The sequence below is a fragment of the Anopheles arabiensis genome, chromosome 2 (genome assembly GCF_016920715.1).
Source record: "Anopheles arabiensis isolate DONGOLA chromosome 2, AaraD3, whole genome shotgun sequence".
Taxonomy (NCBI): domain Eukaryota; kingdom Metazoa; phylum Arthropoda; class Insecta; order Diptera; family Culicidae; genus Anopheles; species Anopheles arabiensis.
Window position 1 is genome coordinate 31991872 of NC_053517.1, and position 27732 is coordinate 32019603.

At 49.1% G+C, this 27732-nt stretch overlaps 5 protein-coding genes and 1 non-coding gene across 15 annotated transcripts in view; 5 read left to right on the forward strand and 1 right to left on the reverse strand.

Moving 5' to 3' along the window:
* The window catches only part of LOC120894545 (fibroblast growth factor receptor homolog 1-like), a 28701-nt gene extending 14141 nt beyond the window's left edge, over positions 1 to 14560 (forward strand). Inside the window, exons 3-11 of one of the 2 annotated variants that reach the window (XM_040297196.1) lie at positions 6765 to 6891; positions 9727 to 10820; positions 10964 to 11145; positions 11817 to 12197; positions 12280 to 12520; positions 12592 to 12887; positions 12964 to 13157; positions 13226 to 13366; positions 13457 to 14560. In XM_040297196.1, the coding sequence (XP_040153130.1) occupies positions 6765 to 6891; positions 9727 to 10820; positions 10964 to 11145; positions 11817 to 12197; positions 12280 to 12520; positions 12592 to 12887; positions 12964 to 13157; positions 13226 to 13366; positions 13457 to 13733 (2933 nt within the window). In that variant the 3' untranslated portion in view covers positions 13734 to 14560. Of the gene's footprint in view, positions 1 to 6764; positions 6892 to 9726; positions 10821 to 10963; positions 11146 to 11414; positions 11582 to 11816; positions 12198 to 12279; positions 12521 to 12591; positions 12888 to 12963; positions 13158 to 13225; positions 13367 to 13456 lie in introns of both variants that reach the window. The other variant, XM_040297197.1, reaches the window with a different exon arrangement.
* A 576-nt stretch (positions 14561 to 15136) lies between these two features.
* On the forward strand, positions 15137 to 17964 carry LOC120895937 (transcriptional adapter 2B-like). Of its 3 annotated transcripts, XM_040299679.1 has the most exons (4): positions 15137 to 15184; positions 15277 to 15374; positions 15496 to 16356; positions 16789 to 17964. In XM_040299679.1, exons 1-4 carry the CDS (start codon positions 15178 to 15180, stop codon positions 17350 to 17352), a joined length of 1530 nt encoding a protein of 509 aa, XP_040155613.1. In that variant the 5' UTR covers positions 15137 to 15177; the 3' UTR covers positions 17353 to 17964. The 3 variants fall into 3 exon arrangements, with proteins under 3 accessions (XP_040155613.1, XP_040155612.1, XP_040155614.1); XM_040299678.1 differs by lacking the exon at positions 15137 to 15184 and having other exon boundaries at positions 15267 to 15374; XM_040299680.1 differs by lacking the exon at positions 15137 to 15184 and having other exon boundaries at positions 15267 to 15374; positions 16725 to 17128.
* Positions 17965 to 18136: 172 nt separating this feature from the next.
* On the forward strand, positions 18137 to 18210 carry Trnai-aau. Its single transcript has one exon. It is a non-coding gene; the product is annotated as a tRNA-Ile (tRNA).
* A 258-nt stretch (positions 18211 to 18468) lies between these two features.
* LOC120895137 (protein suppressor of hairy wing-like) lies at positions 18469 to 22395 on the forward strand. Of its 3 annotated transcripts, none has more exons than XM_040298212.1 (5): positions 18469 to 18623; positions 18869 to 19414; positions 19497 to 20556; positions 20628 to 20787; positions 20873 to 22395. In XM_040298212.1, exons 2-5 carry the CDS (start codon positions 19109 to 19111, stop codon positions 22077 to 22079), a joined length of 2733 nt encoding a protein of 910 aa, XP_040154146.1. In that variant the 5' UTR covers positions 18469 to 18623; positions 18869 to 19108; the 3' UTR covers positions 22080 to 22395. The 3 variants fall into 3 exon arrangements, with proteins under 3 accessions (XP_040154146.1, XP_040154148.1, XP_040154147.1); XM_040298214.1 differs by having other exon boundaries at positions 19046 to 19414; XM_040298213.1 differs by lacking the exon at positions 18469 to 18623 and having other exon boundaries at positions 18654 to 19414.
* LOC120895138 lies at positions 22304 to 23097 on the reverse strand. The gene is made up of 2 exons (XM_040298215.1): positions 22842 to 23097; positions 22304 to 22759 (listed from the first exon to the last, which is right to left on the reverse strand). Exons 1-2 carry the CDS (start codon positions 22971 to 22973, stop codon positions 22556 to 22558), a joined length of 336 nt encoding a protein of 111 aa, XP_040154149.1. The 5' UTR covers positions 22974 to 23097; the 3' UTR covers positions 22304 to 22555.
* Positions 23098 to 23390: 293 nt separating this feature from the next.
* The window catches only part of LOC120898266 (serine/threonine-protein phosphatase PP1-beta catalytic subunit), a 41402-nt gene continuing 37060 nt past the window's right edge, over positions 23391 to 27732 (forward strand). Inside the window, exons 1-2 of one of the 5 annotated variants that reach the window (XM_040303869.1) lie at positions 23391 to 23494; positions 25070 to 26167. In XM_040303869.1, coding sequence (XP_040159803.1) covers positions 26116 to 26167 — 52 coding nt within the window. In that variant the 5' untranslated portion in view covers positions 23391 to 23494; positions 25070 to 26115. Of the gene's footprint in view, positions 23659 to 25069; positions 26168 to 27732 lie in introns of all 5 variants that reach the window. The other 4 variants (XM_040303868.1, XM_040303867.1, XM_040303870.1 and 1 more) reach the window with 4 other exon arrangements.

Consider the following 27732-nt stretch of genomic DNA (forward strand, 5'->3'; position numbering starts at 1 on the left):
TCGACTCCCAACCAAGATGGCGCCAACCCTCCAGCGTCTACCGAGGCGAGACGTTTTGGAAAGATGCTCACGATTAGATGGGTGACGATTGACAGGAGAAGAAACAGATTCTCCAAGCAGCATTCTCTTGATTGATTCGTCAAAACCAGACACTCGCTGTGCGAATGTTGGCCATTTAGCAAAGTACGTAGACGGGTGGGATCAGTGGAGTTTCCTTTTTTTCTCCTTTTCCACTCAGTTTTGACGTCTTGGTACTGGGAGATGTGTTGAAAATAGGTTGGATGAATGTAAACATTTCTCGAGAATAGATTGTCTACATTAAATGAATCATTCGGTAATTGGAAATGGAAACTAGACCAGGTTCTTTCTCTTGCCTTACACACTCGTAGTTACTGTGCCTCAAAATGCTTCCAAACTGTGTTTAAACTGATTTAGTTTCATCAAGGTTACTGAAAAGCGCGCCATCGTTCTGTGGGGTTGCGCGTTCCTTCCACACATCGAACACCAAGAAAACAGCGTCGCATTGTTCTCCGCATCAAGATAATCTTCCAGCGCATTCCATTCCAAAGGCAAGCGGTTATAAATGAATCTCGATCGCGCAAAACATACGCGTCATAGCTTGAAACACAGTGAGCGCTGGGCAGTACGTGGCGGGAATACTACCAGACGCTCAAATATGTCGATTGCGACGTGCGATCCGCTCGCGAACCTTTTCAAATTAACGGTTACCGTCGCGAGCCTCAAATACAAAACTTTCCAAAAAAAAACAAGGAAAAAAAACAAAAAGCCTAATGAAACGACTGATTTTATCTTTTGTGTACATTCCTCAACATTTTTCCCGTTAAAGCTTACCCAAAAAAGTAAAATATACGGCGTACTTTGTACCAAGTGTTCATGTGGTATTTTACTTCATGCATACATCCCGCATCGTGTATAATCCTCATCACGCATCTTATGCCGCCAAAGCAACTCGATTTGATTAGGCGGTGTGCGCAAACGAAACCAAAAAAAAAAAAAACAGGGACGTACACGAAATCTTTTGAATCACTTAAAATAATTAACCGAATGATATGTTTGTCGTCAGATAATTAGCCTGCCTCCGGGACAGTCATTTATGCGGCATATAAATCTTGCCTATTACTCCATCTCGTCTCGTCCTCTCGCCTCCGTTAGACCCAGCTCACTTGACATTCGCACGCACGGTAGAAACGATGGGGCGATGGGCGGATAGAAGTTGGGACAACTGGCCCCAAAATGTTACTCCAGGCCGGTGACCGCGAACTGTGGCTGTCGCAGCCACGATGTCTAGTGTCCGGCTAGCTGTCACTCGAGCTGTCGTCGCGTTCAGCGTGGTACGAGATGGGGTGTACTCTACACACCCAGCCTCACAGAGGCATGCACTGATCTAAAGCTCAGTACCATGGGATAAATACGATCTCGCTGAAGAGAGAGCCGTTGAAATGTCGTGCAGAGCGGAGAAAAGTGACCTAATCATGACGTGATGCACTTAAGCGAAATGATGGCAAAAAGTTATCTTCAAATTAGCTTCAAGCTTTGCCTAATGGAACCGAGCGGTGGAAGTTTTTCTTCGAAGTATCGCGATGATTCGGACGCGTAAATGTAACAAATTCAGCCTGGCTAGTGACACTACCGTGTCGCCGACCGTCTGCTAAGCATACTAACTAGGCCTTTCGTCTTCTCGCTGGGGTTGAAATCCAAATGTGGATCGCTGCAAAACCAAACGCTTCGATCGCACACCGTACGATTGTCGCATGTCAATCGCTTCCCCTTGCCATGTTGGGAACAGCCATTAAGCGTGTAATGTGCACACCTGCAGTAAACGATCACACTAGCTCACGCCTTAGCAACCGACCGAATGTTCTATCAACGCCATCGACCGGAATTCACTGCCCCATCTCCCTTTGCACTGCCACACGCTTCAGTCAAGAGACTTCCACACTGGTAGGTAAGACAAAAGTTAGTGCCAATAGATTGCTCTCCCCAATAACGTTCAACGAACGGATCAGTTAGCAATTGCCGTTCGAAGCTGTTTGGCTTCTGTCCCTGTTTACATTGGCACTTTTCGGGTTTGCTGGTGGTGAGGGAGACGCATGGGTTTGCGATACCACACGTTTGGAATGTTTATTTACCTTGGTTTAATGGGAAGGTGTCGAAAATAGCGCACCTCCGCACCGTACGTTGCAGATGATAATAACGCTGCCGCTGCTGCTGACGATGATGATCATGGTGATCGTATTTGCTGTTAGCAGTAACAGCAAGGAATGAAGAAGGTGTGCAACGAGCAAGGAATGAAGAAGGTGTGCAACGAGCTCACGTTGCTTTGTAAAGCTTCTGCGGACAAATTTCTGGGTGGGGAATTGACGCAGCACGACCAATTTTGAACAAACGGTTACAAATGCCGACTCCCTTACGGTTTCGAGGAATAGGGAGCTTCCGGTGGATGATTTCACCTGAGCAGCCCCACCGAGTCGCGGGCAGCCCCGAGATGGAATTGGGACGCGGCTCGTACACCCTGAGACTATTATTGTGGACCAAGGTTACTGGCGATCCCAAGATGGTGATATGCTCGCTTAAAAGGGCTGCCTGTTAGAGTATGCGCTCGACGTTTGTTACGTAAAGTGATCGAAAGGGTTACCGAGCTGATTGTAGGTAACCATAGTACGTGATTGCGGAAGGGGAAATAGTTAAATAGTGCGATAGTGGCAATAAAAGGTACTGATTGTTTTAATAATTTTGCATACATAATGTTTTAGTACAGTTGAAAACACATGAACGATATTCTGATGTCAGCTCTCTTATATAAAAAAAAAAACTACCATGGCATATAAATAAGAGTTACAACGTTCATGTACCAGCCTGTGAAAGGTCAAACATTAAAGCAATTACGATGTAATTTCTGTACACAATTCATTCCTCATCGACACTTTTCACTTAACATTCGACCCGACTATGTGATGTGTTTGTAAATAAGAAGTAATCGTAATGATCGCACCGCGTGCCAAAGGGGCAAAGATTAATAGAACTGCTAATTGAACTACCAATAGCATCAAATATGCTGGAGACTCGTTCGCCGGTTTCCCCTGCCAATAGATTGCCTTCGGCAACTGCACCAGTTGCTTAGCACAGACACAAACTGTTGTAAGGATAGTTCAAAATGTGTAGGTGAGTGTGTTTATTTGCGTGTGGTCATGATTGAAAAGGAAATACTACTTCCTGCATATACCACCAACACCGGAACAGTAAGCAGTGCCGGAACGCAATGGAATATGTTTAAACCATTCCCAGCCAGAGCTATGGTGGAGGTAGGAATAAGTAATACTGTATTTCCGCTGTTTGTATTCACTTTGAAGTACGTGAACAGATAAGCTTCCGCGTCAGCAATCAATCCAAAGGTAGAAATGAAATGGAATTCGCGGGGTCTTTACTGCCGGAATGCTATTCCCGTTTGAGTTGGATGATCTTGTAGCACGAAACTCCAGCACGATACGCACTGGTTGTGACGTAGAAGGAAGGTATGGCAATGCTGCCAGAAGGCAAACAGCGCGATGCGTGGACAAATTTAGCACTGCCATAAATTATTTAATTCGCTACCATGCCCGATGCAACGGCGCATCAACGGCAACAGTATGGCGGCCACTCCATCACCAACCAACATAACCAACATCTCCGTGCACGGCAAAACTCACACGCACATGGAACCTTCGTTCGTGTGCATGAGCGATAGCGTGATTTCGGTGGGCAAAAAAGCATATTCAAATCCTTCCTATCGGTCCACTCTCCACACTCCCGGGAAGGTCTCCTTACCTCGTGGGTCGAGGTCCAGCACCGCCGGAGAGCAACCCGGAGGAATGAAGACGCTGGTAATTGAAGCTCATTTCCGTCTGGCCAAAGGCAAAACTCTCGTCGATTCGTTCGTGGCATCTCCCAGCAGCGGTACAAGACCATTCCCCATTAGATGTTCTTTTTGCACAGCCGGCCAGAGCATCGATCCACAGAAACCGCTGGGAATGGGTTTGGGCGATGCCCGAGTGTTGTCACCGCGATCCCGCAAAGATGTGGTACACCCGTTGCTTGCGTTTCTCCACTCCCCACCACACGGGTGAGCACTTAAGCCATGAATGACTGCAAGTGTACCAGCCGAGCCACGGGCAAGCGCAGAAATTATGAATGAACGCGAAATTGTGCGACAACTAAAATAACCTACAACGCAGCATGGCATCATGGTACAAGAACCCGCACAGCACAGCATAGCGATGCACACGAAAATAGAACAGGTGCAGCAACCTTTACAGTGGAGTGGCATATATCATTAATTAAACGCTACAATGCAAATGTTTCGTTCCAGCGATTTGGTCGTACTGTGCGAAAGAAAGATGAATGACTAGGCAGGGAGCGACCGCAGCACCGCAGATGATGATCGTTAAGCGAAGAGTATTGGATCGTGGGTTTCGTTTGAACGTTCGCTTCTGAGCGACGATATCGATCGAATGCAATGGCATACAGAGACAGCATCTGTGCGCCAGATGGAACCGATCGGCTGGAAGGGGTCGATCTGCATCTCGATCTTCCAATACCTCGCGAAGAGCACGGAGCGCTCATACATAGTTGCATAAGAGATATAGCTTCTCCGCACGTTTTATGGCATTGTGTCTGGTTTGGAAGATATCGTACCGAAGCGGACCGGAACTAGCAGGAATTTCTCGTTGGAGTACTGCTAGAATCCGTTGAACGTTGAAGCTAACATCCGAACTGCTCTGAGCAATGCCGCGCCGTGGACAGTGCCTAGACATCAATTAGCCACAGAGCAGTTGGAGTAGTTCCAAGTCTCCCCGTTCTGCAACACGTCTGCGGTGCAGTCTTGTCTTTCTTCTGCAAGACGAGCGTTAGCGAACCTTTAGTTCCGAAGCTGACGATACGTTCAATTGCAGCATTCGAACACACGGGGTATGTAAGCCTTCACTGCCGCCGTCACCGTAGACCCAGGAACACGTATGAGCTATAATTAATATTTTATTCTCGAGTGCTTCAACTCAAGAGTTCGGTTCGGATCGTTCGCACGAAGGTCATCACCACTTTGATCGGGGCAAGCAATCGTTGTTGTTGCTACTACGAATCGGCACTCAACACTAGAAAACCACAAGGTGTATTCGTGCACCATATGTAGGTTTCTTCGCCGTCTGATGATCGATAGTGCAGAGGAGGTAGCATGGGTTGATGGTTTGTGACTACCAGACGGTTACATCTTTTCAGACTCTGCTACTAAACCAGACTGCATGGTGTCTAGGCAGAATATGTTCTACACGTGAAAAGTGTATATCTCTTCAAACCCCAAATGCATCTACGCATTATTAAGAATCTACAAATGTTGTACGTTTTACGAAAAAAATAAAAAATATTCTACGTACATAATTGGAACGGCGTTTTTGAGTTGGATCGCATTGGAACACATTGACCCGCGTGAATTATTGGAATCAAAACCCCTTGTACGGACTGCAGGCTAGACGGGGACCCATCATTTAAGCGTTGTGGTTGTGTGACAGCAGCGTTGACAGGGCCAGCCCGTCCGTCAGGAAGCGGTGTCGCTCATCACGCGCGTCAGCTTCACTCGCGCACGTGCGCACCCGACGGTCGATAGTGAACGCGCAAAAGCCCCTTCAGGTTGCGCACATGTCACTAATTAAAGCCCAACCAATTGCCCAGGAATGTATCTGCGGAAGGTTGCACGATTTAATTAAAATCGCACAACGCGTAAAACTCATCGAAATTGTATCATCTAGCTGCGCATGCATCGTGATTCGTGGTGTGGGTTTATTTCGTTAAAATCGGCATAAACGTACGCTAAGCTTCTAGCGTAAGCATCTCTTCACGGGTTAGCTGGTAGCGTTTTTGCATTTGTCAATCTCAGCTCGCTAGTGGCATTTTCACTTCCACATTTCCTTTAAACGAAGATCGAGTTTGAGGCAATAAAAATCTTTCGCAAGATTTAATATCTTCATCCCGCCCCGAAATCCACACACCACACGCTAGGCGGCCTACCGTTTGGTTGAAGCTGGTAACGGCACAGCGGTAGTGGTAGTTTTTTCGTTTTTCTGGTCGCATCTGGTTTTGGAAGACCGGGTAGAAGCCGCAAACGTAACAATACACCCTTCGGCAGCATCTCCTGCTCGTTCCGGTAAGCGAACGCTTCTAAACTCCATCTCCTTCCCGATGCGAACCCCGGGCCCGGAACCGTACCGTTGCAGCGAAAGGGTTTCCCGAAAATAATCAAAACGGAAACATGTGCAAACTATGCTATACTATGCGTCTAAAACGCCCCTTCTAAACGAAACTCGACGCTGGCTTGAGCGTGCAGGTTGTGGCAGGGACAGGACACCCGTGTTCCCGAAGATGCCGATCTTCATCAACGCCGTACTCATCATGTTCGTCTTGTCTCGGTTGTTTCGTTGCCCGATGCACGCTCGTATACAAAATCCTTTGGCAGGATTGTTGCTTGATGGCAGCTTTAATTTGAGTTTACTTTTTTTTTGCATCTTCTATTCCATTCCCTTTGGATTTGCAAATCTGCCTCTTGTGAGTGTCATCTGGTGTGCGGTTTGTTGGTCCGAAAAAAAAACCTTTTATTTTAACTTTGTGGGGAACGTCATACGCTCAACATTGTTGACGAAGTCCCAATTGCAACACATAGCTATTAAAATCAATCTAATTCTTGTTTTTTTGTATGCTTCTTTATGTTATGTTCACAGGCAATAAAAAGTTAGTAAAGGAGACGGTCCCACTCTATTCGAAGTTGATCATCAAGTGCAACTTCGACAGCCCGGCGTGGTATAAGAACGGCAAACTGATTCCGGTGGATCATAAGCGTGCAAAATCGTAAGTAGTACAATTATCACAATTATAAATTGATAAAAAGCTAAAATCTAATTATTAGTCATGTATTTCTCAATCTGCATCTAAAACAGTACTGTAAGAGTCATACCTTGATAAATATACTATGTATGGCGTTTGAGGGTACGAAAAGATTGCCAGTGTTATAAACGCTTCTTTTCGCTGTAAACGAAGCGAATGTGTAATACGCTGCGTCTAGCTTTCGTGGAAACTCCCGGAGGAAAACTCGCCAGATGGCGGCCGGTATTGGTCTAAAAAACTGTTTACCTTTTCTCGGGGCGCACTCCGACAACGTACATGGCGTTCCGTTTGGAAAAGTGGGGCCTTTTCCGTCGCTCTGTCTGTTTAGGTACGGAACCGAGAACCTCGCCCTAGCAGCGCAAATGGAAAAATGGTATGCGTGTGTGTGTGTGTGGTTGTGTTTGAAATTTCATTGAGCAACTTAAAATAAACACAAACGCAAAGAGTTTTTTGGAACTTTTGGCAGTATCATCCGTCGCGAGATGGCTTGTCCGGCAACGAAACGGGAAAAACAGTGATGAAAACGGTGCACCGTATGTGTGTGTAGGAACAAAAACAGACCGGCCAGCAATGGTCGTGGCTCTGAATGCTGCGGTCTCTAGCGGGACGCGTGCTAGCGTTGATGCAGGAGCACACACTTGCCGGCCGCGTGGACCACGTTGTGGAGTGTGGGAACTGAGGAGGAAAGAAAAACTGTTAGAATAATCCATCCCGGCGGAGTACGCCAGTACGGGTCGGTTGGATCCACTCAGGTAGTACATTAAGCTCTAATGTGTGTACATTAAACAGTGCCTTTGATGGGTGTTGCTGCTGCTGCTGCTGCGGTTGCTACCGCTGCCAACAGAAACACTGAAATTCCACTGTTTAAACGGATTCCTACAGCCAAGACGCCTTGCCAACGACGGGTCGGATTCCTTCGATCAGCTCATCGAAGCGCTTGATTTCAATCTGCATACCGACGATCGATCTGTTTTGCTCACTTCCAATTCCGGCAGCCGTGGATGTATGATTCCGGGTGAAGGCAACCGCGCTCGGTTAGCAACGGCACATCAATTTGTAATCCATTAAGAGCAATTACCAGTGTCTTCCGCGACAGCCGTTTTACCAGCAAACTGCATACAAACAGTTGCAGTGATTGTTGTTGGCGTGGCAGAGTTGAAAGCCAGGAACACTGGGGATTGGCTTTCCTTCGACAGTCTGTTTGAAGGCTAGCTCACCAGCAACATCCGTTAAATGGGCACAATTTTCCACTTTACAGCACAGCACTTCAGCCGCGAGCGTCGTCCTTGAGCTCGGATCCAATCTCAAACTCCACGGATTCAGTTTGGACAATGTCCGTGTTTCTAAAAATACGCCTTGGAAATGAAACGTGAAGGTGAGGAGAAATTATGAGTGTCAGCAGCAGCAGCAGCAGCAGTTGCAGCAGTTTTTTCCCTTAATGTTTACAAACATGCGTTCCCGTGTAACCCCATCCCGCGCGGACGCGCGATATAGTGCAGCGCGCGCCTCATCAACAACAGCGCTCTGCATTGTATTGCATCTGGACCTTCTACCCCGGGGAAGAAAACCATGGCCTGAGATACCCACGTGCGCATTATTGAACAACATGAACATAAAAAAAACATCTCCATGGTGCATTTTCATCCCACATCTGCTCGATCGCTTGGTTTTGATGGCTGTGGTAGAAGGAAATCCATCTATATACATGGGGCAGATTGAAGCATTAAACAACGGCTTGAGAAAGATAAGAAAGAAGAGGGGAAACCGAACAATCCCAGGAAAAGTTATTGGAAAAGCCTTCAATTATCATCTTTCTTCTTTTGGTTTGGAAGCATTGCCACTGGAAGCTAGAAATAAGTTCCACAAACAAACAGAGCGCTCACTGTTCCCCTTTTCGTGATTGCGTGGTGTATAGTATATTGCCACGATCGAGACTAATTTTTATTAGATTGTTGAAAAATAAACAAATCCTCGTGACACTGAAGCCACCGAATGCGATGGATAAAGAAAACTGCGTAATTTTGTTTTCCTTTTTCCTCTTTGTGGCCGTCCAATCGATCGACCACGTGCCAGGGCACGCGTGGTTCAGGCGTTACCCGCTTGCGTCGATTGACGAAGACATGAGTGGTAGAGATCGAAGTAGCAGCAGCAGCAGTAGCAGCGCGGAAAGAATTCCAGGCCTGTGGATTAGTACAGTCAATCGATTGACACTTGAATTAACTGCGCCGGCACCGAGGGGAAATTTGAAAAAATGCAATTTATGACACGACACGGGGTTCTTTCTTCTTCCCTTTCGAGGGCCGCCTGTTGTGCGATTAGTTGATAGACATGGGTTTCGAATGTTGCCGACCGGTGAGAGCTTAACGTGATTGGATTCGTTGTTTGACGGATTTACGACCGTACCTTGTCGTGTCGATACTTATCGGGGACCACCCTCTCGCTGTGTCCTGGGAGAACTGCGGTGATGGTGTCACTTCACCATAAGTAACTAGTATTTATTCCCGGCCAGTCTGTACCCCATGCGAAGAGTAGTTGAACGGAGTGGAACAATATTTAACAACTGTTGAACATGTGTTCTGTTGGGTGTTTAATTTTAAAAAGACTCGCTTTGTTTAGTTGCCTTTGCTGTACGCACACAGTACTGTAGTTAACGATCAAGGCTGCTCGTAAACTGAGAGAAATCTTTATTTTTGATTTTATTACGATAGTTTAGTACGAAACGGGTCTAAAATGGTGTGCAAGAAAGATGCTATCACAACTAATGCGTCTTGTTTTTTGGTTCGTCTATTTCTTCACCAGGCTACGCTTTGAGCGAGTGCGCAAAACCGACGCCGGTTACTATTCGTGCGGTTCCGAGTTTCACGAATGGTCCAACCTGACCCTGTCCGTGTTCAGTCAGGAAACGGACCAGTATCAGAGTGACGGAGCCGGCATGGCAAACCTGGAACGGAAAAGCCTACACTCACCATCGGTCGCCGCCGCCGCCGTTGCCACCCCCATACTGGACAACGAGTTGAAGGAAGGCCCGCCGCGCATACTTGGCACGCGTGACGAACCCTATCCCTCCCCGGTGGTGCGCGGGGTGGGCGAAGCGTACCGGCTCAAGTGTGACGCCGTCGGTCAGCCGGCACCGCACGTTAGCTGGCTCAAGGATGGGGCCGAGTACCGGGACAACTCCTACAAATCGACGATCGTGTTCAAGCAGCTGCTGCCGACGGACGCCGGCACGTACGTGTGCAACGTGTGCAACGTGTACGGGTGCGTCAATGCCACCACCGTGCTGGAGGTGGTCGAATCGGGCGAGCACGAGCCCGCCTACATCCAGCACAACACGATGGAGAGCCATTCGCAGCTGCAGGGCGATCCGGCCACCCAGGACACCCAGGTGATGATGCGCGCGCTGGGCCGTTACTATCCGGCCGGGGCGACGGAAAAGCGGCCGCAGCATCACACCTACCAACCGGAAGACGCGGACATGGATGAGGATGAGGATGAGGACGGGGAAGAGGAGGAAGAGGAAGAAGGTCCAACAAATGGCACGGGTGTGCACGGGTCCGACACGACCGAGGACAGTGCCGGTGCGGTCAATGGATCGGGCACACCGCCCCCGGATCGGGCACCGATATTCACCAAGAAAGACCAAATGACCAAGATTGTGTCGAAACCTTCGGGCAATATGGTGAGGTTGCGGTGTCCGGCCGATGGGTATCCGAAGCCGAACATCACCTGGACGAAGGATGGTCGGAAAATCGAACGCGCCATGGGCCAGGTGAAGAAGGTGAACTGGGCGATCGTACTGGAGGATTTGGTACCGCAGGACTCGGGCAGCTACACTTGTGCGGTGTGCAACCAGGTTGGCTGTATCAACTTTACCACCAAGCTGGAGGTGAAAGGTAAGTGTCAGGACACTCCTTGGTTCCTTGGTTCGTTTGGGTTGTTCTCAGCTTTTCGAACAACGCGTCAAAGTTGTTGGGTTTGCTAAACATTATTTCCTTTCGCGCGCCGGCAATCCTTCCCGATCTTCGCCGTCCATCAGATCGCTTCCCAGCACGGCCCCACATTACCGAGCGACCGAAGAATGTGACTGCGCTGGTCAACACGACCGTGTTCTTCAGCTGCCCGATCCTGTCCGATCTGGAGCCGCACATTGAGTGGGTGAAGCTGGGATTAGTCGATCTGGAAAACATGTCCATACCGGAGAACGTTACCAAGCTTAAGGTACCGAGAAAGCAAGAGAGCTTACCTTTATCTTGGTGGATGGTGAACTTGGTCGTTTAGCTCTTAAGGTTTTTGATACATTGGACTCAGGTTGTGGCGTGTTCTTAGGTGTAGCCGGTGTTGGAATTATTTCTGTTCTCTGCTCGTTTATCTTTGTATTGATTACTGACTCTTATGGGTGATGGTTGTAGGGGACATTGCGGGATGGGACATCGGACGGTGATGGAAACATAAACCAACAAAATCCAACTATTCCAATCACATTGCAGATCGTGTTAACCATCGGCCTATCATTACGAAAGCGCTCTCGAACGTGACCCTCGTTGTCGGTGGAAATGTCACGATGGAGTGTATGGTGCTGAGCGACCTTACGAAACACGTCGAATGGGTCAAGGGTCTCTGCGAAGTGAATTGCGACAATATTACACTTGTTAAGGTGATGGTTTAAAACATTTGTAGAGATATCTCCACTAACGACACCGCAAGCACTAACCAATACGTTAACCAACTGTTTGTTTAGGTGTGTTATATTCCTTGACGTTTGGGTGCACTAACATTAAGCAGTTCTACTTCACTAACAGTAACTAATCAACTGGATGAAAAATGACCTCTTTCTTTTGTACCTTCATCGTTCGACATTGTTAACACTTCGCATCCCATCCAATCAACAGCGCGATCCGGACAATCCCGAAGTGTTGACGCTGGAAAACGTTACCCACGCCGACGAGGGCTGGTACACCTGCATTGCGGCCAACAGTCTCGGCGCGACGAACGAGAGTGCCTACCTGCAGGTGCTGGATGAACTGCCGCCGGACGACACCCCGACCGCACATCCGGTGCGCACGCACTCGACGCTCATCATGGGCATGACGATCTTTCTGTGCGCTTGCTTCACCGTGCTGGCCGTGATCGTGATCATCGTCTGCAAGAAGCTGAAGCGCGAGAAGATGAAACACCGCGCAATGGAGCACGTCAACCAATGGACGAAGAAGGTGATCGTGCTGAAGCAGCCGGTCGTGGAGAGCAGCATACCGGGCATGTCAGAGGCACTGGTAAGAAGGAGTGCGAGAGATCTTGGATCGTCGCCCTGGGTTGGCGGTTAGATTCTTAATCGCTATTTCCTCCTCTTTTTAGCAAATGCCGATCGTACGCATCGAAAAGCAACGTTCGACGCTGGTGCAGAGCGGTAACTGCGATCCGACCATGATCTCGGAGTACGAGTTTCCGATCGATTTGAACTGGGAGTTTCCCCGCAACAAGCTACATCTGGGCAAGAGCCTGGGCGAGGGAATGTTTGGCAAGGTGGTGATGGCGGAAGCGCACGGGCTGGTCAAGGGCCATCCATCGACCGTGGTTGCGGTGAAGATGCTGAAGGGTAAGTGTTCAATGGGGTTAGTAGATGAGATCGATTGCTATAACACTACGCCATTGCGTATCACGTAACAGAGGGACACACGGATGCCGATGTGAAGGATCTCGTCTGCGAGATGGAGGTGATGAAGATGATTGGCAAGCACGTGAACATCATCAATCTGCTCGGCTGCTGCTGCAAGGATGGACCACTGTACGTGATCGTCGAGTACGCGCCGCACGGCAATCTGAAAAACTTCCTGCGCAGCCATCGGTTTGGCTCGAACTACGAGGCGACGAACGAAAAGGAGAAGAAAATCCTCACCCAAAAGGAGCTCATCTCGTTCGCGTATCAAATTGCACGCGGAATGGAACATTTGGCATCGCGAAGGGTATGTGTTAAAGATTCAAAGTTTTCATGTCCTTACTGGAATAACTTACTTATTTTCTTTCGTTTTTTTACTACAGTGCATTCATCGAGATTTGGCGGCGCGTAACATCCTCGTGAGCGACAACTACGTGATGAAGATAGCCGATTTTGGACTGGCGAGAGACATCCACGATCAGGAGTATTACCGTAAAACGACGACCGGCAAACTGCCCATCCGATGGATGGCACCGGAATCGCTGGAGGAAAAGTTCTACGACTCACAGAGCGATGTGTAAGCATTGGGATTGCCACTGTGGTAGATCGCGTGTTACTAAACTTTGTTTTTTTGTTTCCTTTTAGATGGTCCTTTGGTGTGCTGCTGTGGGAGATTATGACGCTGGGAGGCAACCCTTACCCATCGATACCAACGTGGGACAACTTGCTGGAGCATCTGAAGAAAGGAAAACGGATGGAAAAACCTCCACTGTGTTCAATTGAAATGTATGTGGTTGTGCTTCGTTCGCTCCTATCCATTGCCAACCTTTTACTTATGATTGAATATATTCTTTCTTTTATTTTCACGTTTTGCAGATACCTTTTCATGCGCGAGTGTTGGCACTATCGACCAGAGGAACGACCCACGTTCAGCGAAATCGTACAACACCTGGACCGGCTAGTAAGCATAACGTCCAACGAGGAGTACCTAGACCTAGGGCTACCGCAGCTAGAAACACCACCCTCTAGTGACGATAGCGACGACGACGTGGAGGAGGACGAGGAAGATTGCGACGATCAGGCGGGCACGGAGCACGAGCGTGTTCATATGTATCGATTCAACAGAAGCTACAACAACGACTGTATCTACTAAGCTACACTGTGCCATCAGCGGGTAGGGATCCTCAAGATTAGTCTCACCGATCACTGAGCAGTCCCAGCATAGAATATTTATTTTATATCAAACGATTACGGTGGAGCATGTATGGAGCCTGGATGTATGTGTGTATGTGTGTGCGTGTGTACGAGAGGCCGGTCCTACTGCCCTCAGCATGGATGTCCCGTGCGTGTTGGGAATGCTCTCTGTCTCGCTAGCCGTTAAGTTTAAACAAGACTGTATTTATTTGATGTAACGTAGAGCAGCTGTTAGTCTGGTAAGGAAACAAAAACAAACTAAGGAGGGAAAACTAGTCAATAACTGCGGATCCTTTCGTGTGCAGCACATCCAAATCTTATATTGTGTAATAACCAGTTCACCATGACCACGTGGAGGCCATTACGTGTTAATTAATAGTACTATCGGTCTGTCGACGATTGTTTCGCGTGCGCCGGTTTCGGATGGCTGGACAATCCGACGAAACAATCCCAATCCGAGCTCTTAGCGTTAATGTTTTAAGATGTGTTCTGGCAGGCAAACGATTCAGGACGATACGCATAGACGTACCACGCATGTGAATAACTGTTTCTTTTCAATTGGAATTCTATGGTACATGGTTCTATGGTATCGCTTTTAACGGTAGTGAAGCACAGGTGACAATTTTATGAGACACCCCATGGATGTCGTAGGCATTATACGTAAGCGTAGATCACTTGATAACACAATCAACGAGTATTATTGTAAATAGGGCGGTAGATGCAGGAATCCAACGAACAATTGTAAAAATCGAAACAAACAAATAAAGTCTAAGAAAAGCCGAACAATGCATTGTAGTTGTTTTTTTTGCGTATCTGTAATTCAATGATTTTATATGATTGAAGCAACATTTTGTGAGCATTAAGCAGCTTACAGCGATAAATGTATAGATTGCATTTACGAAATAAAATTATTTTTATATTCATATGAAACAAATTAAAAAATATGTTTATATTAATAGAGCTTTCTCCATCGTGCTACGATTTCGCAGTATCTTCAATAATGTTAAATATCAAATATCAAATTAGCTAGCTTATAATAAATGATATTTTGCTGAATTCGTTAAATGTGTTCTTCATCTTGTCCTCCTTAAAAGGAAGAAAGGCTTATTCAGAAGATTTAGTTTTCCCAATGAACAACGTTTTAACATTAATGAGAGGTAAATATATTAGAAAACACTGACAATAATTTAAAGTTTTTTTTAATATTAATAAAAATCGATTTAAATTTAACGGCTTTTAGAAAAAAAAAAACGATGCGCAAAATTTGACCGTATAAAAAGAAATGATTGTGCCCAGTGTGCAGAAATCGAGCAGAACTGCTCGAAACAGCCGAGAAGCTGCTCGAACATCCGAGCTCAAAAATAGCAGGCACGAATAATCGAAAACTCGCCAGCATAACCAAGATGGCGGGTAAGTGCGAGCGTCCGTGTGCTGGGAGACGGAAAATTGGTCGTACAACTTTCGGCAGCCTATCTAATCCATTTTCGCACCCATGTCCACAGAACTGTTCGCCAAATACACATGCACCAACTGCCAGGAGGATATTTCGGGGATCCGCGTCCACTGCGTCGTGTGCACGGACTTCGAACTGTGCCTAGCGGTAGGTGTTGATGCGAAGAGCAAGAAGATGATGGGGATAGAAAAGGAAGAGGAGAAGTGGGAGAAAGAGAGCGAGAAGATTGCTTCTGGGCTTGCATTGATTGCCAGTGTTTTGTTTACAGTGTTTCGCTGCCGGAGCCGAAATCGGACCGCATCGCAATGACCACTCGTACCAGTTCATGGACTCGGGCATTCTGTCCATCTTCCGCGGCAAAAGCGGCTGGTCGGCCCGGGAAGAGCTGCACCTGCTCGATGCCATCGAGCAGTACGGGTTCGGCAACTGGGAGGATATTAGTAAACACATCGAAACCCGCACACCGGAGGAAGCGAAGGAAGAGTACGTGTCCAAGTTTCTGAACGGCACGATCGGGCGGCACACATGGCAAACGGCGGTCGACCAGCGGCCGATCCTCACCGATCACACGTCGGACGATACGGGGCCACTGAGCCAGCTGCTGATACAGAAGCTGCCGCCGATGGACTGTACCGCAGAGGAGGCGGCCGCTCTCGGGTACATGCCGAATCGGGACGACTTTGAGCGCGAGTACGATCCGACGGCCGAGCAGCTTGTGTCGACGCTCTCGCTACAGCCGGACGATGAGGATGTGGACATGCTGCTGAAGCTTGCCCAGGTGGACATTTACACCCGCCGGTTACGGGAGCGCGCCCGAAGGAAGCGGGTCGTGCGCGACTACCAGCTGATTGGCAACTTTTTCCGCGGCAATATGAAGCGCGCCCGGCAAACCCGCGACCAGCGTGAATTCCGCGAACGGTTACGCACGTACTCGCAGTTCTACACCTCGCTGGAGTTCGAACGGCTCATCTCTTCGCTGGAACGCGAGCGAGCGCTTCGGATCCGGCTGTCCGAGCTGAACCGGTACCGCTGGAATGGCATCCAGCGCGTCGACGAGTGTGTGCATTTCGAGCAGCATGTTGCCGCGGCCCAGTACCGCAACACGGGACCGTACGGACACGGGCGCACGGTAAGCATTGGCGTAGCTTTCCGCACCGGTATGCCCACTGATGTGAGCCATGGAAATGGGCGTTGGGTATGGGAACGAGGCCACACTTTGCTACTGATGCTCACATGCACGCAATACCATCTCACCCCCGGTCCTCCCATTTCCATCGCATCCATCGCAGCATACCGGGCCGGTTCCGATTATACATGGGAGCTATTTTTGTGAATATGATTTTTTGTTGCCTACCGCGAGTAGCTAATCGGTACCTCTCAACTCTCTTTTCTCTCTGTTCTTTCTCCCCCCCTTTCCCCACTTGGGTCGCCCCGTGTCAATCTTATGATTTGGCCTGTAATGCCCTTTGCTTTGCACACACGGTGGTTCCGAAATAGCTTGCATGTATAATCGGTCCAAACGGTCAGTCGATCACCGGTTGTATACGACAAATTTTGACAGGACAACCGAAGCAGAGGCGGCTCTGGAGAGAACGCCAAAGGGGCATCCTCGGCGTCGGGCAGCGGAACGGGCCCAATGGTGGGGGCGGGCCCGCAGACTGCGACCCACGGGGCATCGGCAAGAAGAAGCGAAGACGCCCGCGGCTCAAATTCCACCGACCGAAAGCCCACGCACCCCACCGACGACCGGGGCTGCTCCGACGACTCATACAGCAGCAAAAACTGCTTGGATAGCTTACAGCGGGATGCAGTGACGAACCCGGGCGGCCATCATCAGCCGACGAGCGGTCAGAAGCACCACCACCACCACCATCAGGCGAACGCCGCCGGCGGGGTAGGAAGCCTGGCAGCCGATCCGGCCCAGCAGCCCGGGGGTCAACTGCTAACGTCTAACGAGATCCAGCTGTGCAGTACGCTCAACATGCCCGTCACGCGCTATCTCACGCTGAAGACGGTGCTGCTTAGCCGGCCCGCGCTCGACCACAACATCAACTCGGTTGCGGAGAGCATCGTGAAGAAGTATCTGGTCAGTCGCGGCTGGTTGCAGACCAGTCCACAGAACTAGAAATATGGGGGGCACCAAGCGCTTTTTTTACCACCTCGTACGAACATACACACACCACACAACACATCAACACACAAAAGGAAACATTTTAGTTGACGTTGATTGATCTCATTGCACTGCAAACAGAAACGCACCGCTAATAGTGCGGGATGCGGTCGTGTTGTCTGACGCGATGTTTTTGAGCTGCTTTTATTTGGTAATTATTTAGCTGCGAAGCTCTACATTTTTAGTTGGGATGTGTGTAAATTACTCGTGAACGAATTGTAGTTCTTTTAAGACAAAATCCGTTTTTGCTTCTCGTGGGAACAGCGCGCGGTATATTACGCGCGCGCCGGTATTGTGTGAACGATGCCATAGTTTCGTTATCGAAAATAGTTCACATTCCCACTGCGTGATAGTAGATGCTTTTCGATTTGCAACTAGATAGAGACACGCATTCGATATTGAGCGTCAGGCGATATAATAGTGGATTTAGGTGCATGAAATAATTCAATCTCTACTCTAGAATAACAAAAAAAAAAAACAACCAATTGTGTACAGTACGAAAGGGTATGAAAATGTTCTTATTTTATTAATCTTAAATAAATCGTTACAATTTAAACTAGAAATGTAGACTTTGTGTATGTTGTTTAATGTTTTACAGCTTCTATTGGTTATGCATTTATTATTGAAGTACTTGGCACTATTTTATGCATTTCGGGATGCCGATGAAGAAACAGCGCCCCGAACTGTCTTGGAGCGAGGTCTAGTTTTAGTAGCAGTTTACTCAAGATGATTAACAAGCGGCTCCATAGCTCAGCTGGTTAGAGCGTCGTGCTAATAACGCGAAGGTCGTGAGTTCGATCCTCTCTGGAGCCATCTGAAATTTTTGGTCTCACGAGCCGTGGCATCTATTTTACTAAACTTGACATTGACATTGAAAGAGTGATGTTGACAGCTTATTTTGCCTTCTAGTTAATTTATTGAAGCTGCATTTCGAATAACAATCAGGACCGCCTGTCCCTGCTGTTTTATTTCTGCGCCTAATTTCCCTTCATGCACACGCACACGCTCAAAAGCGCCTGATAGACGGCAAAGCTGGTGACGTGTCTGCGCCACTGAAGCCGTACTGTCAAATCGAGCTGATGAACAGTGAACAATCAGGGGTTCTTCGGACCTGCTGTAAACACGTACCAATTGTAACGGGAATATCGTTAGCATAATTGTGCGCAAAGTATGCTCTGTTGCTGCTGCTGCTGCATCACACAGGTGTTAATCGTTCACTAATCCAGGTAAGCATCGAAAATCAAGTGAAAAGCTGCGTGCGTGTGTTTTTCCCCCCTCGATGCGTGAGCGTCCCTTTTGCGTGTGTATGCAACAAGTCTGACATTTACGCCCCAGAGAAGAAGAACTGTGCCGAGGGCTTGGGTTTGTGTTGTGTGTTGTAAGAAGCGGGCGATGCTACATCGAGCGCTTATTTTTTTTCGGTGTGTCCTCCCGTGATGTTCTTTCATGCGTGCGATTGGTTTGATTGCAGGCGCATAACTTTCCATCAGAACGAACGTTTGCATACCGATGCTCTCACGGATTCCAGAAGGGATTCCAAGTGATCGTCGCCGTACTCTGCTTTTTTGTTGCGCACACCGCGTCGGGTTGTTGCTGGTGCATAACGAGAAGTGAAATCTAATTGAACGGAGCATACCTGTACACACAGCGACGACTACGACCACGACCACGACGACGACGTCAACACGGCTACGTTGCCCCACACAGAAAGATGGTTGGTCGACGATCGCTTGGAGGGATCCGTACAGGGGGTACGAAGAAGGAAGAAATACTGTTAAACGTTCAGGTGAACGGCGATGACGAGATCGATCTGGTGCCCGTCACCAAGCAAAAGGATTACCGACGCAGCGCATCCGGCGTCGACGATCGGGAAGGCGATGAGGAGGAATCGGACGAGCTGTCGGACAATCCGGACTCCGACCCGGACCTGCTGGAGACGGAGGACGGCCGGCTGATACTGGACATGAAGCGCAGCAAGCACTGTGGCAAGTGTAAAAAGCTGTTCAAATCGTCGGCGGTAAGTAGCGGCTAGCGATGGCCAGGTTTAGTTGAAGTTCGATTCACGATGGGTTATCGTTGTCCCGTTACCCCTTTTGCAGGAAAAGAAAGACCACAAATACAAGTGCCCGGGCGTGGTGGATGAGGTGCAGGACGTTATACTGAAGGAGCGCAAGGCGGCGAAGCACGCGAACCCGGGCGAAGAGTTCCACAAGTACTGCAACCCGAACCCGGACAATCCGTGCTACTGCTGCGGGGAGGATGTGAGCACCGCCCACGTCGGCCACATTCGGTGCAAGTTTTGCCCGAAGTCGTTCAAAGCGTACGAGTACATGGAGCGGCACCTGAGCTCGGTCCACTCCGAGTCGGACGCGTTCCCGTGCGGCTACTGCAACGCCAAGTGCAGCACGCAGTCGGTGCTGGACGAGCACGTGAAGACGCACGACGAGGGCAAACCGTTCGCGTGCATGGCGTGCGGGAAAGATTTCACCCGCCGCTACCATCTGGACCGGCACGAGAAGCACACCAAGTGTGGCACGGTCACGAAAGAGATCGCGGTGCTGCCGTGCGAGGTGTGCGGGAAGGAGTTTACGCGCATCGACAATCTGCGCGAGCATTTGCGCTCCCACATGGGGCAGGGCGCCCGGAAACGCGACTACCAGTGTCCGTACTGTGCGAAATCGTTCTACGGCTCGTCGCTGCTGAACATACACATCCGGACGCACACGGGCGAGAAGCCGTTCCCGTGCGATCTGTGCCCGATGTCGTTCCCGTCGACCGGTGCGCTGCGGAAGCATCGCCGCAAGCATACGGGCGAGCGGCCGTACCGCTGCGACGAATGTTCGGCCACGTTTGCGGCGCGCGAAACGCTGAACCGGCACCGGAAGACGCACACGGGCGAGAAGCCGCACGAGTGTGACCAGTGCGGCAAGCGGTTCATCCAGGCCACGCAGCTCCGGGCGCACGCACTGACGCACAGTGGCGAGAATGCGTTCCAGTGCAGCGAGTGCGACGCGTCGTTCAACCGGAAGGCGCGGCTGAACGACCACATCAAGTTTACGCACCGGGGCGAACACCCGCACGAGTGTGACCAGTGTCCGAAAACGTTCCTGCGCAAGGAGGATCTGGCGCGCCACCTGCTTATCCATTCGGAGAGCAAGCGTAAGTAATGGGTTAGCGCAAGGGCGATGGAGGACTAGGTGCTATAAATAATGTTTTATTTCTGTTTGCAGCGTTTGAATGTTTGGTGTGCAATAAGTTTTTCACCACCAAGCATGCAATCCAGCTACACCAGCGAACGCACGACGAGGACAATCCGGTACAGTGCAAGGTTTGTTCAGGGACGTTCAAGCGGGAAGACTGCTTGCTGCGCCACATGCGCTCGAAACATCGGTAAGTGGGATCTGGTTCCATTTTTCCCTTTTGCTAGTTGTTAAGCGGCCATTTTGATCAACCCATGCACTTCTTCCTCCGACAGTGACTACTTGGACCAAATCATCGAGGACACCGAGAAGGAAAAGATGAAAAAGCTGATCGCCAAGAGGGACGCGGAAAAGGAGGCGACGGTCGAAATTGACGGCGCCGTCTATCAGATCACAACGATGGAGGACAATCCAGCGCAGACGGTGGAAGTGTTCGAGGTGGTGGAGATTCCGTCCAGCACTGGAACTGCGACGCCCATCGCGCTGCCTCCAACCACCTCGGTCCCGTACGACCTGCTGCCGATCACGGAGGATACGGAGGTCATTTTAGGTGCAAACGAGGAGGTGGAATTTATTGACAAATTGAAGACGCAATCCACCATACTACCACCTGCAGTGGTAGCCGCGAAGAGTGTGAAAAAGGAAAAAGATTCGCTGAAGGAAGTAAAGCTGCTGCCGGCCCCAGCGATCGTGACTGTTGCAGCCGAACCCTTACGTACAAAGCCAGCGGAGCCAGTGGTTGTTGCGACCGCTAAGCCGAAGGAAGCAAAGGTTGTGAGCATTAAGGCCAATGAGGTGATCTCACCACCGAAACGGCAAAGCGTTCCGAGCGTCTCGAAACCGGGCGCAAGTGCTACAACCGCACAACAAAAGCCGGAAACTGTAACACCCCGTCCGGCAAAGGAGCTACCGACGAAGGCGGCAACTCCTTCCCCGAAGCAACCGAAAGAGCAATCGAACCTACCCACCGTGCTGGCGGTGGAAAGTGTGAAGCGTGTCAAGCCGGAACCACAAGTGTCACCACCGCCAGTAGCACTACCGCCGGCAGCTCCGCGTCCGAAAGAAGCAAAGACAAAGCCGCTGCCGGTGGCGGAGGAACCGAAAGCGAAGCGCAAACGTGAATCGAAATCGTCCACCACGCCGAAGCGTGCGCGCGTGATGGACGAGGACAGCATACCGATCTTCCTGAGCGATGATATGCTGGAGCAAAAGATATCGGAACTGCTGCAGATGCTGATGGGCGACGACATGCTGACCAGCTTTGGCTGGCCGGACGCACCGGTGGAGGAGGTGCTGGGCCGCGTCATCCGGGGCTGCGGACATCAGCCGGCAAAGGGCGAGGAGGTCGGCGACCACACGACGCGCATGCGGGAGAACACGAAAATACTGTTCTCCGTTACGATGGACGACGAAGACATTAAGGCGCTGCTGAACAATCACACGGTCGATGAGGTCATCATGCATGTACTGAAGAACAAATGATGATGATGGTGGTGGTGGTGGATCGGTGGCTTTCCGCCCAAGCGCCAAGCGATGTCAGCGTGACCTGTACGTGTTAGGGAGCGTCTTTAGTAGAGAGGGTTTTCAACGACATACGGTAAGGTGCAATTGGTTAAAGTTTTACGAGAGTTTTTACTACCTTTTAACATCCAGCAGCGAGATTTACAACTTTGTGGCCTTCCAAAGACCTTATTGCTACACAACTGTAAGGTTATTGAGAGTATTTTTTTTATTATTATTCACCGAAGATTATACTATTGGATTGTATTGTAGAGGGATACAATAAATGTGAACTGATAAACAATTTTTTTCTTGCTAGGGGAAAAGGCGGTCTTTTGAATGTATCGAATTTTGCACGAATAAATTGCACGACAAGGGAACATTTTCTTCCCTTTCCATAGCGGCACGTTCTGATGCATTTACGCTTTGGCATATAGCTTGTAGGGAATGCAGGTTCGCTACATAAACTTCAGCGCGATCATGCCCGCTAGAATGACCACCTCCATCACGATGATCATGATGAGAATGAGCTTATTGTACAGCACATTCCTTTTCATCGCACGGATGATGGCGCCGGATTTGCTCAGATCATCGTTGGCATTTTCCAGCCGGCGCTGGCTCCGCAGCAGAGATTCTCGCTGCACCTCAAGCTCGTTTATTACCTAGCACAAGAAAGAAGGAAACTTGTTGGGAAGAGCCGTGGACACATCCTCGGGGAGTACATTCGGTACACGGCACACTCACCTCATGACCCGTATGTTCCGTCTCGATGGCGATCTGATTCGATCGGGCCAGACTGGCGGAGGTGCGCTCTAGAATCTGTCGTCCCTGCAGGACCTGCTGCCGGTGTTGCTCGTTCCAGTCGTAATCGGCCATTGCTACTAGCCGAGCCGTGTGGTATTGGCCACTAATTCGAGACTGACGAAGTGCGTAAAAGCGAAATGTTTTGTTGTTTGTTTTGGAAGGAATGTTTGTGGGAATGTCCGTACTGCGTTTTGTGTATCACCCTGTGCTGTCAAGTCGGTTTGAAGTTTGAACGTGTCGGAGTTTTAGTTCGAAAAACTGTTCGAACAGCTAAAAACTACAAATCGCGATTTTTAACGGAAAAATTGAAGAATTTCACTGAAAATCCTTCTTAAATAGCTCAGCTAAATGCATCAATTAATATCACAACGAAATTGTATTTAAATCCCATTTGCTATGCGGACAATGGGACATTCTGTCAATTCATTCCGTCACATTGCACTATGGGCCACTTCGATTGGCCACAAAACGCAATAGAATCCGCTGCTGTCATCGCGCACCGAGACCGCACCGTTCGCAACCGTGGGCCATTGTGCTTCGCTTGGAAAACACTCTACACGCAAACACTCTCAGGACAGGGTCCCGCAAAAAAGGTGTGTGCACTGCCCTGCGGAGTAGTGAGTCTCTTTTTCATCTCTTCCCCTCGAGGCAACGATAGAAAACGGTGCTCGGACGTGTGAAAAATCACAGTCGAAGTGGTTCGCTCTGCTCCCGCTGGATTCCTTCCGTTGCGTGTCGTGCCGTGAGGTGAGGCGTGGTAGTGTTTTTTTTCTGTATGCTACAGTCACGAACGAAAAAAGAAAAGAAAAGATATTCATCGCCATCAGCTCCGTGAGTGCTGCTGGGAGGTGTAGAAAACGGGGGCGATGGTGCAGTAGCTGTGCCAGTAGGAAGAAACGACCAGGGAAACGTGTGCAAAAATGCAGCGTGTGTGTATGTGTGTGTATGTGTGCGTCAGCAATTGGGCGAGTTTGCTCCCATTTTCTGTGAATCTAATTTTGAGCGGGTTCTTGCCGTTTTCGTGTATCACCGCCACACCTCGGCGGACCGTGAATAGGGCAGAAGTTGGAAAAAGACGAACCATTCCTCTAACCCCCCCTTCGCTGCCTCTGCATGCATCATCCCGTTAGCCCGTTGGTCGGTTGGACGGACGGGGAGTTTCGCTTGGCTGGATCGGCCGCCTGCCCTGTGTTGTGTTGACCGACCGTGCGCGGATGTGAAAGGTGGAACCGCCGGAACGTTGTGTGCGAAGAAAATGCAACAAAAAAAGGGAAGGGAGCCATTTTCTCGTAGCTGGTGCTTCTGTTTTCTTCTTCCTCCGTTGCCGTCGCTGTGAATTTTAAGGGGGTTTTTTTTTTAAATGGAAAATGTGTCCAACCCATGAACGATAGAGAATTATGTGTTCAAGTAGGCGGTGGTGGTGGCGACGACGATAGTGTGGAGAAGAGAACCGATTTCCAAAAATAAAACCCCTACATGCATGTGGCTGTATGTGTGTGTTCTCCTTTACACGTTTGTGTGAATGTGTGTGTGTGTGTGTGCGCATGCATGTGGAACACTTGTGTGCTGCATATGCAAGTATGCGTTGGATGGTAGCTTGTTTCTGCTGTCGAGGTGTGAAAAAATAAACTCCAGAACTGTTGGGACCGTGCAAAGATTGTGCTTTTCCACGTGAAAAATACACTTTTCCTGCCGCCGCACGTTCGGCAGCTGTGCTGCACTCTGGTCCGTAGCGACACTGGCGCCACCACCGCTTGCATCCATCGCCGCGTTGCAACGTGCGCCTGCTGGCGGCGATAGTGGTAGTGGTGCTGACACCGTACAGTCATTCCGTGTGGACGACAGGGATCCGTGTGGGAAAAAAGCGGGAAGCCGCGCGCGTGAATAAAACCAGGTGCGCGTGCGTTGTAAACAGAAGTGTGCACAGCAAAGTGTGTGTGCGTGGGGCACTGAGACAGAAAGAGAGAGAGATATATAGAGTGGGTTAACAGCACTATAAACACAGGACGGTGATAGATCGTTGCAGTGAACACACACAAAAAACACAAGTGCTAAGTTCGTGCCTGTAATTACGGATTAATACACATTAAAACACTTTTTTTTTTTAATTTGGTTTCATTTTGCTCTCTTCTTTTGAAATAAATGTATATTTTACTCAAATCTTACAGGATCCAATCGCCGACAGCTCGAGTGATGTAATGAGTGTATGAAGATTCTCAACCCCACAGCAGAAGAAAATCAACCAGCAAGTGAGCAAGAAAAACCCCAGCGGGAACACCGCATCATCGCCGGCCTTTTTTTTTGGGGTTGTTATTAATAAAACAGCACAACCCCGGTGTGAGGGTTTTCTCCCCCCCCCCACTCTCCTGTGTGTGTGTGCGTGTCTGTGTGTATGGTTGCTGGTGAGACGATTGTTTTTCGCGTACGCAATCAGCTAAATTCGTCGTCCGTCACCGGGCCGCCCTATCCCCAGGGGTTTGCGCACGTGCGTTCTTGTGTGTCAGCCAATGTGTACGTGAGTGTGCGTGTGCCCGTACCGTGTGCCTGCGTGTGGATAAAAGAATTGTGGTCCCGAGAATTTTAATCTCCACCAAACCATCCCCCGCGAGAAGGTCTAGCAAAAAGGGCTACACCCGAGCAGCAGCCGCCCCAACCGCATCGTATGCGTGTGCGTTTATTTGAGAGGGTTAGAAGAGCAGTGTGTGTACGTGTGCGCGTCATCGTAATGTGATGGAACTGTTGCGCGTTGTGTCAGTGCTGTAATACGTGCTCAACCATCCAAGTAGTCAGCTTTTCGGCAGGCAACAGAGAACACTTTTGACGGCGAACCCGAACGCAATTAGGGAAGCGAGGAAGGCCGCGACGCTAGAACGACCCGTTTTTCCGTCGAACCGTTTTCCCGAAGTGTCCAAATTTACGCATTGTGTTCCGCAGAGGCTGAAAACTGTTGCGGGGGCAGACAGAGAGAGAGAGAGAGAGAAGGAGAGAGTATAATTTCATCGCATCACCCGGTAGAGGTTCAAACATCCACCGGCCAGTTAAGCAGAGCATTGTGTGATTTTGTGAGCGCTTGTGAGTGTGTGTGTGTGTGTGAAATCGTGTCAAGAAGGATTTCCTGCGGCGGAAAACTAAACCTCGAGAGCGGACACCGCTGCGCAAACTATCAAAGCTTCGTGACACACCCGCCACCCACCGGGACCGCTGCGCTACTACAATGGGCGACTACACGCTGGATGTGGACAATCTGATTCAACGACTCCTAGAAGGTAAGCGAACACACAAACCGACAGCATAATCTATCCCTATCGTTGCCCCCCATCCTTCTCGGTTTCATTCAAACCTGCCCCCCCAAAACAACAATGTCCTTTCCACCCCTTTTACACAACATACATACAATTTGCGCAAGAATAAACCCCGTTTGGACGGGGGAGGACGGAGGGATCAATTATCCTCCCGGACCATCATTATCATGCATTTTCGTTAAGGGGGGTTCTTTTCGTAACACCTCGTGTCTCATCACGGTAAACTCCACGAAAAAAGGAAAAAAAGAGCGCCTTTTGGGCCAGTCGTGTCGTGGGGGAGAGCCGTTGAACATGAAAATAAAGGGGGACATAGCAGCTAAGGTCCATACTCACTACATATACACACACAAACACACACACACACACAAACACCCCTTGGAACGTCCATTTGTTGTTCACCCAGTGTTGTATTGCTAATGTGGCGTGAACACGCTGTCTCTCGTATGTTTTAATTCACTTTCCTTCACTCACTTTTTACCTCTTTGTTTTTTTTGTCCCTTTGTAATCGCTTTATCGATTGGACTCCACTCCTATGTGTGTTTCACCTGCAAAAGATCTTTGTTTTGGTGGAGCTTTCGCTTTGCTTCATTTTCAGTCTACTCAAAGCAGCTTCATTTAGCGTTTAACTTCTCTACCCTTCAAGTCTTATCCCCAACCCCCCTCCATGTAGTGTCTCGTGTGACGTGATACGCTTTTTGTTTTCGTTTCCTTTATCGTTCGACTTCAGTTTGTCATTTCAAACGACAATAGTCCTTTGCATGTATTATCGTTTGTAGTTCCTTTTGATTCAAATTCGATTTCTGTATTCGATTTTTGAAATTTATTTTGTTTTTTAATTAATCGTAACGAGAGCATCACATCTCCACCCAACATTCTTATAAGCTGAAGGTGTGCTTTTGTTCGGCAAGAGGGAACCCGACCCGGACTCCATAGTAACCATAGGAGATTGGTGACAGTAATGTGCACAAACCGATGAAGCGCCAATCATACAGTTGGAGCGCAATCTGACCCAGAAAAGGTCTTGCAGGTCCGTTCGCAGCTCGCTCAGGATGGCTGCGACGGTTACGGGTGGCGTGGTTTGGAACCGCAAATGACGTGTAAAGCGTCAATAGGGATTCCAATTGTATGGCCGTTTCGTCACGCTGGCACGTTGAATTTCAAAGGTCTTATAAGCAATTTGATGTTCATTCGTATTTTGAAAATCTAATAAGAGTTCTCTGTCACCAGAAATCTATTCAATCTGGACGATTAAGACACGTTTTTTTTTTGCGACTACGCTTGGATAACAGGCACTACCAAATTTTTGTGTGAAAATCGAACGTATCAGAAAGTAAATGCATAAAATATGCAGCTTGGACAAAAGTAATGCCACAAACGCGAATACTCCACCGTTCCCGAGGGTCTCCCCAGTCACGTGGGACTTGATGCATCCACACCCACACACACTCACAATCCCCAATCAAGTGCTTAAAAGTTTAATAACAACCAACAACCCCCCTCTTGTTGACCGTGTTCACACCGAAAATAAA

Coding starts and splice junctions, on each gene's coding strand:
- LOC120895937 (XM_040299678.1), top strand. CDS start 15,267: ATGTCCACAGAACTGTTCGCCAAATACACATGCACCAACTGCCAGGAG. Junction 15,375..15,495: donor ACTTCGAACTGTGCCTAGCG/GTAGGTGTTGAT, acceptor TTTTGTTTACAG/TGTTTCGCTGCCGGAGCCGA. Junction 16,357..16,788: donor CGTACGGACACGGGCGCACG/GTAAGCATTGGC, acceptor AAATTTTGACAG/GACAACCGAAGCAGAGGCGG.
- LOC120895137 (XM_040298212.1), top strand. CDS start 19,109: ATGGTTGGTCGACGATCGCTTGGAGGGATCCGTACAGGGGGTACGAAG. Junction 19,415..19,496: donor AGCTGTTCAAATCGTCGGCG/GTAAGTAGCGGC, acceptor CCCCTTTTGCAG/GAAAAGAAAGACCACAAATA. Junction 20,557..20,627: donor TATCCATTCGGAGAGCAAGC/GTAAGTAATGGG, acceptor TTCTGTTTGCAG/CGTTTGAATGTTTGGTGTGC.
- LOC120895138 (XM_040298215.1), bottom strand. CDS start 22,973: ATGGCCGATTACGACTGGAACGAGCAACACCGGCAGCAGGTCCTGCAG. Junction 22,760..22,841: donor CGGAACATACGGGTCATGAG/GTGAGTGTGCCG, acceptor TTCTTGTGCTAG/GTAATAAACGAGCTTGAGGT.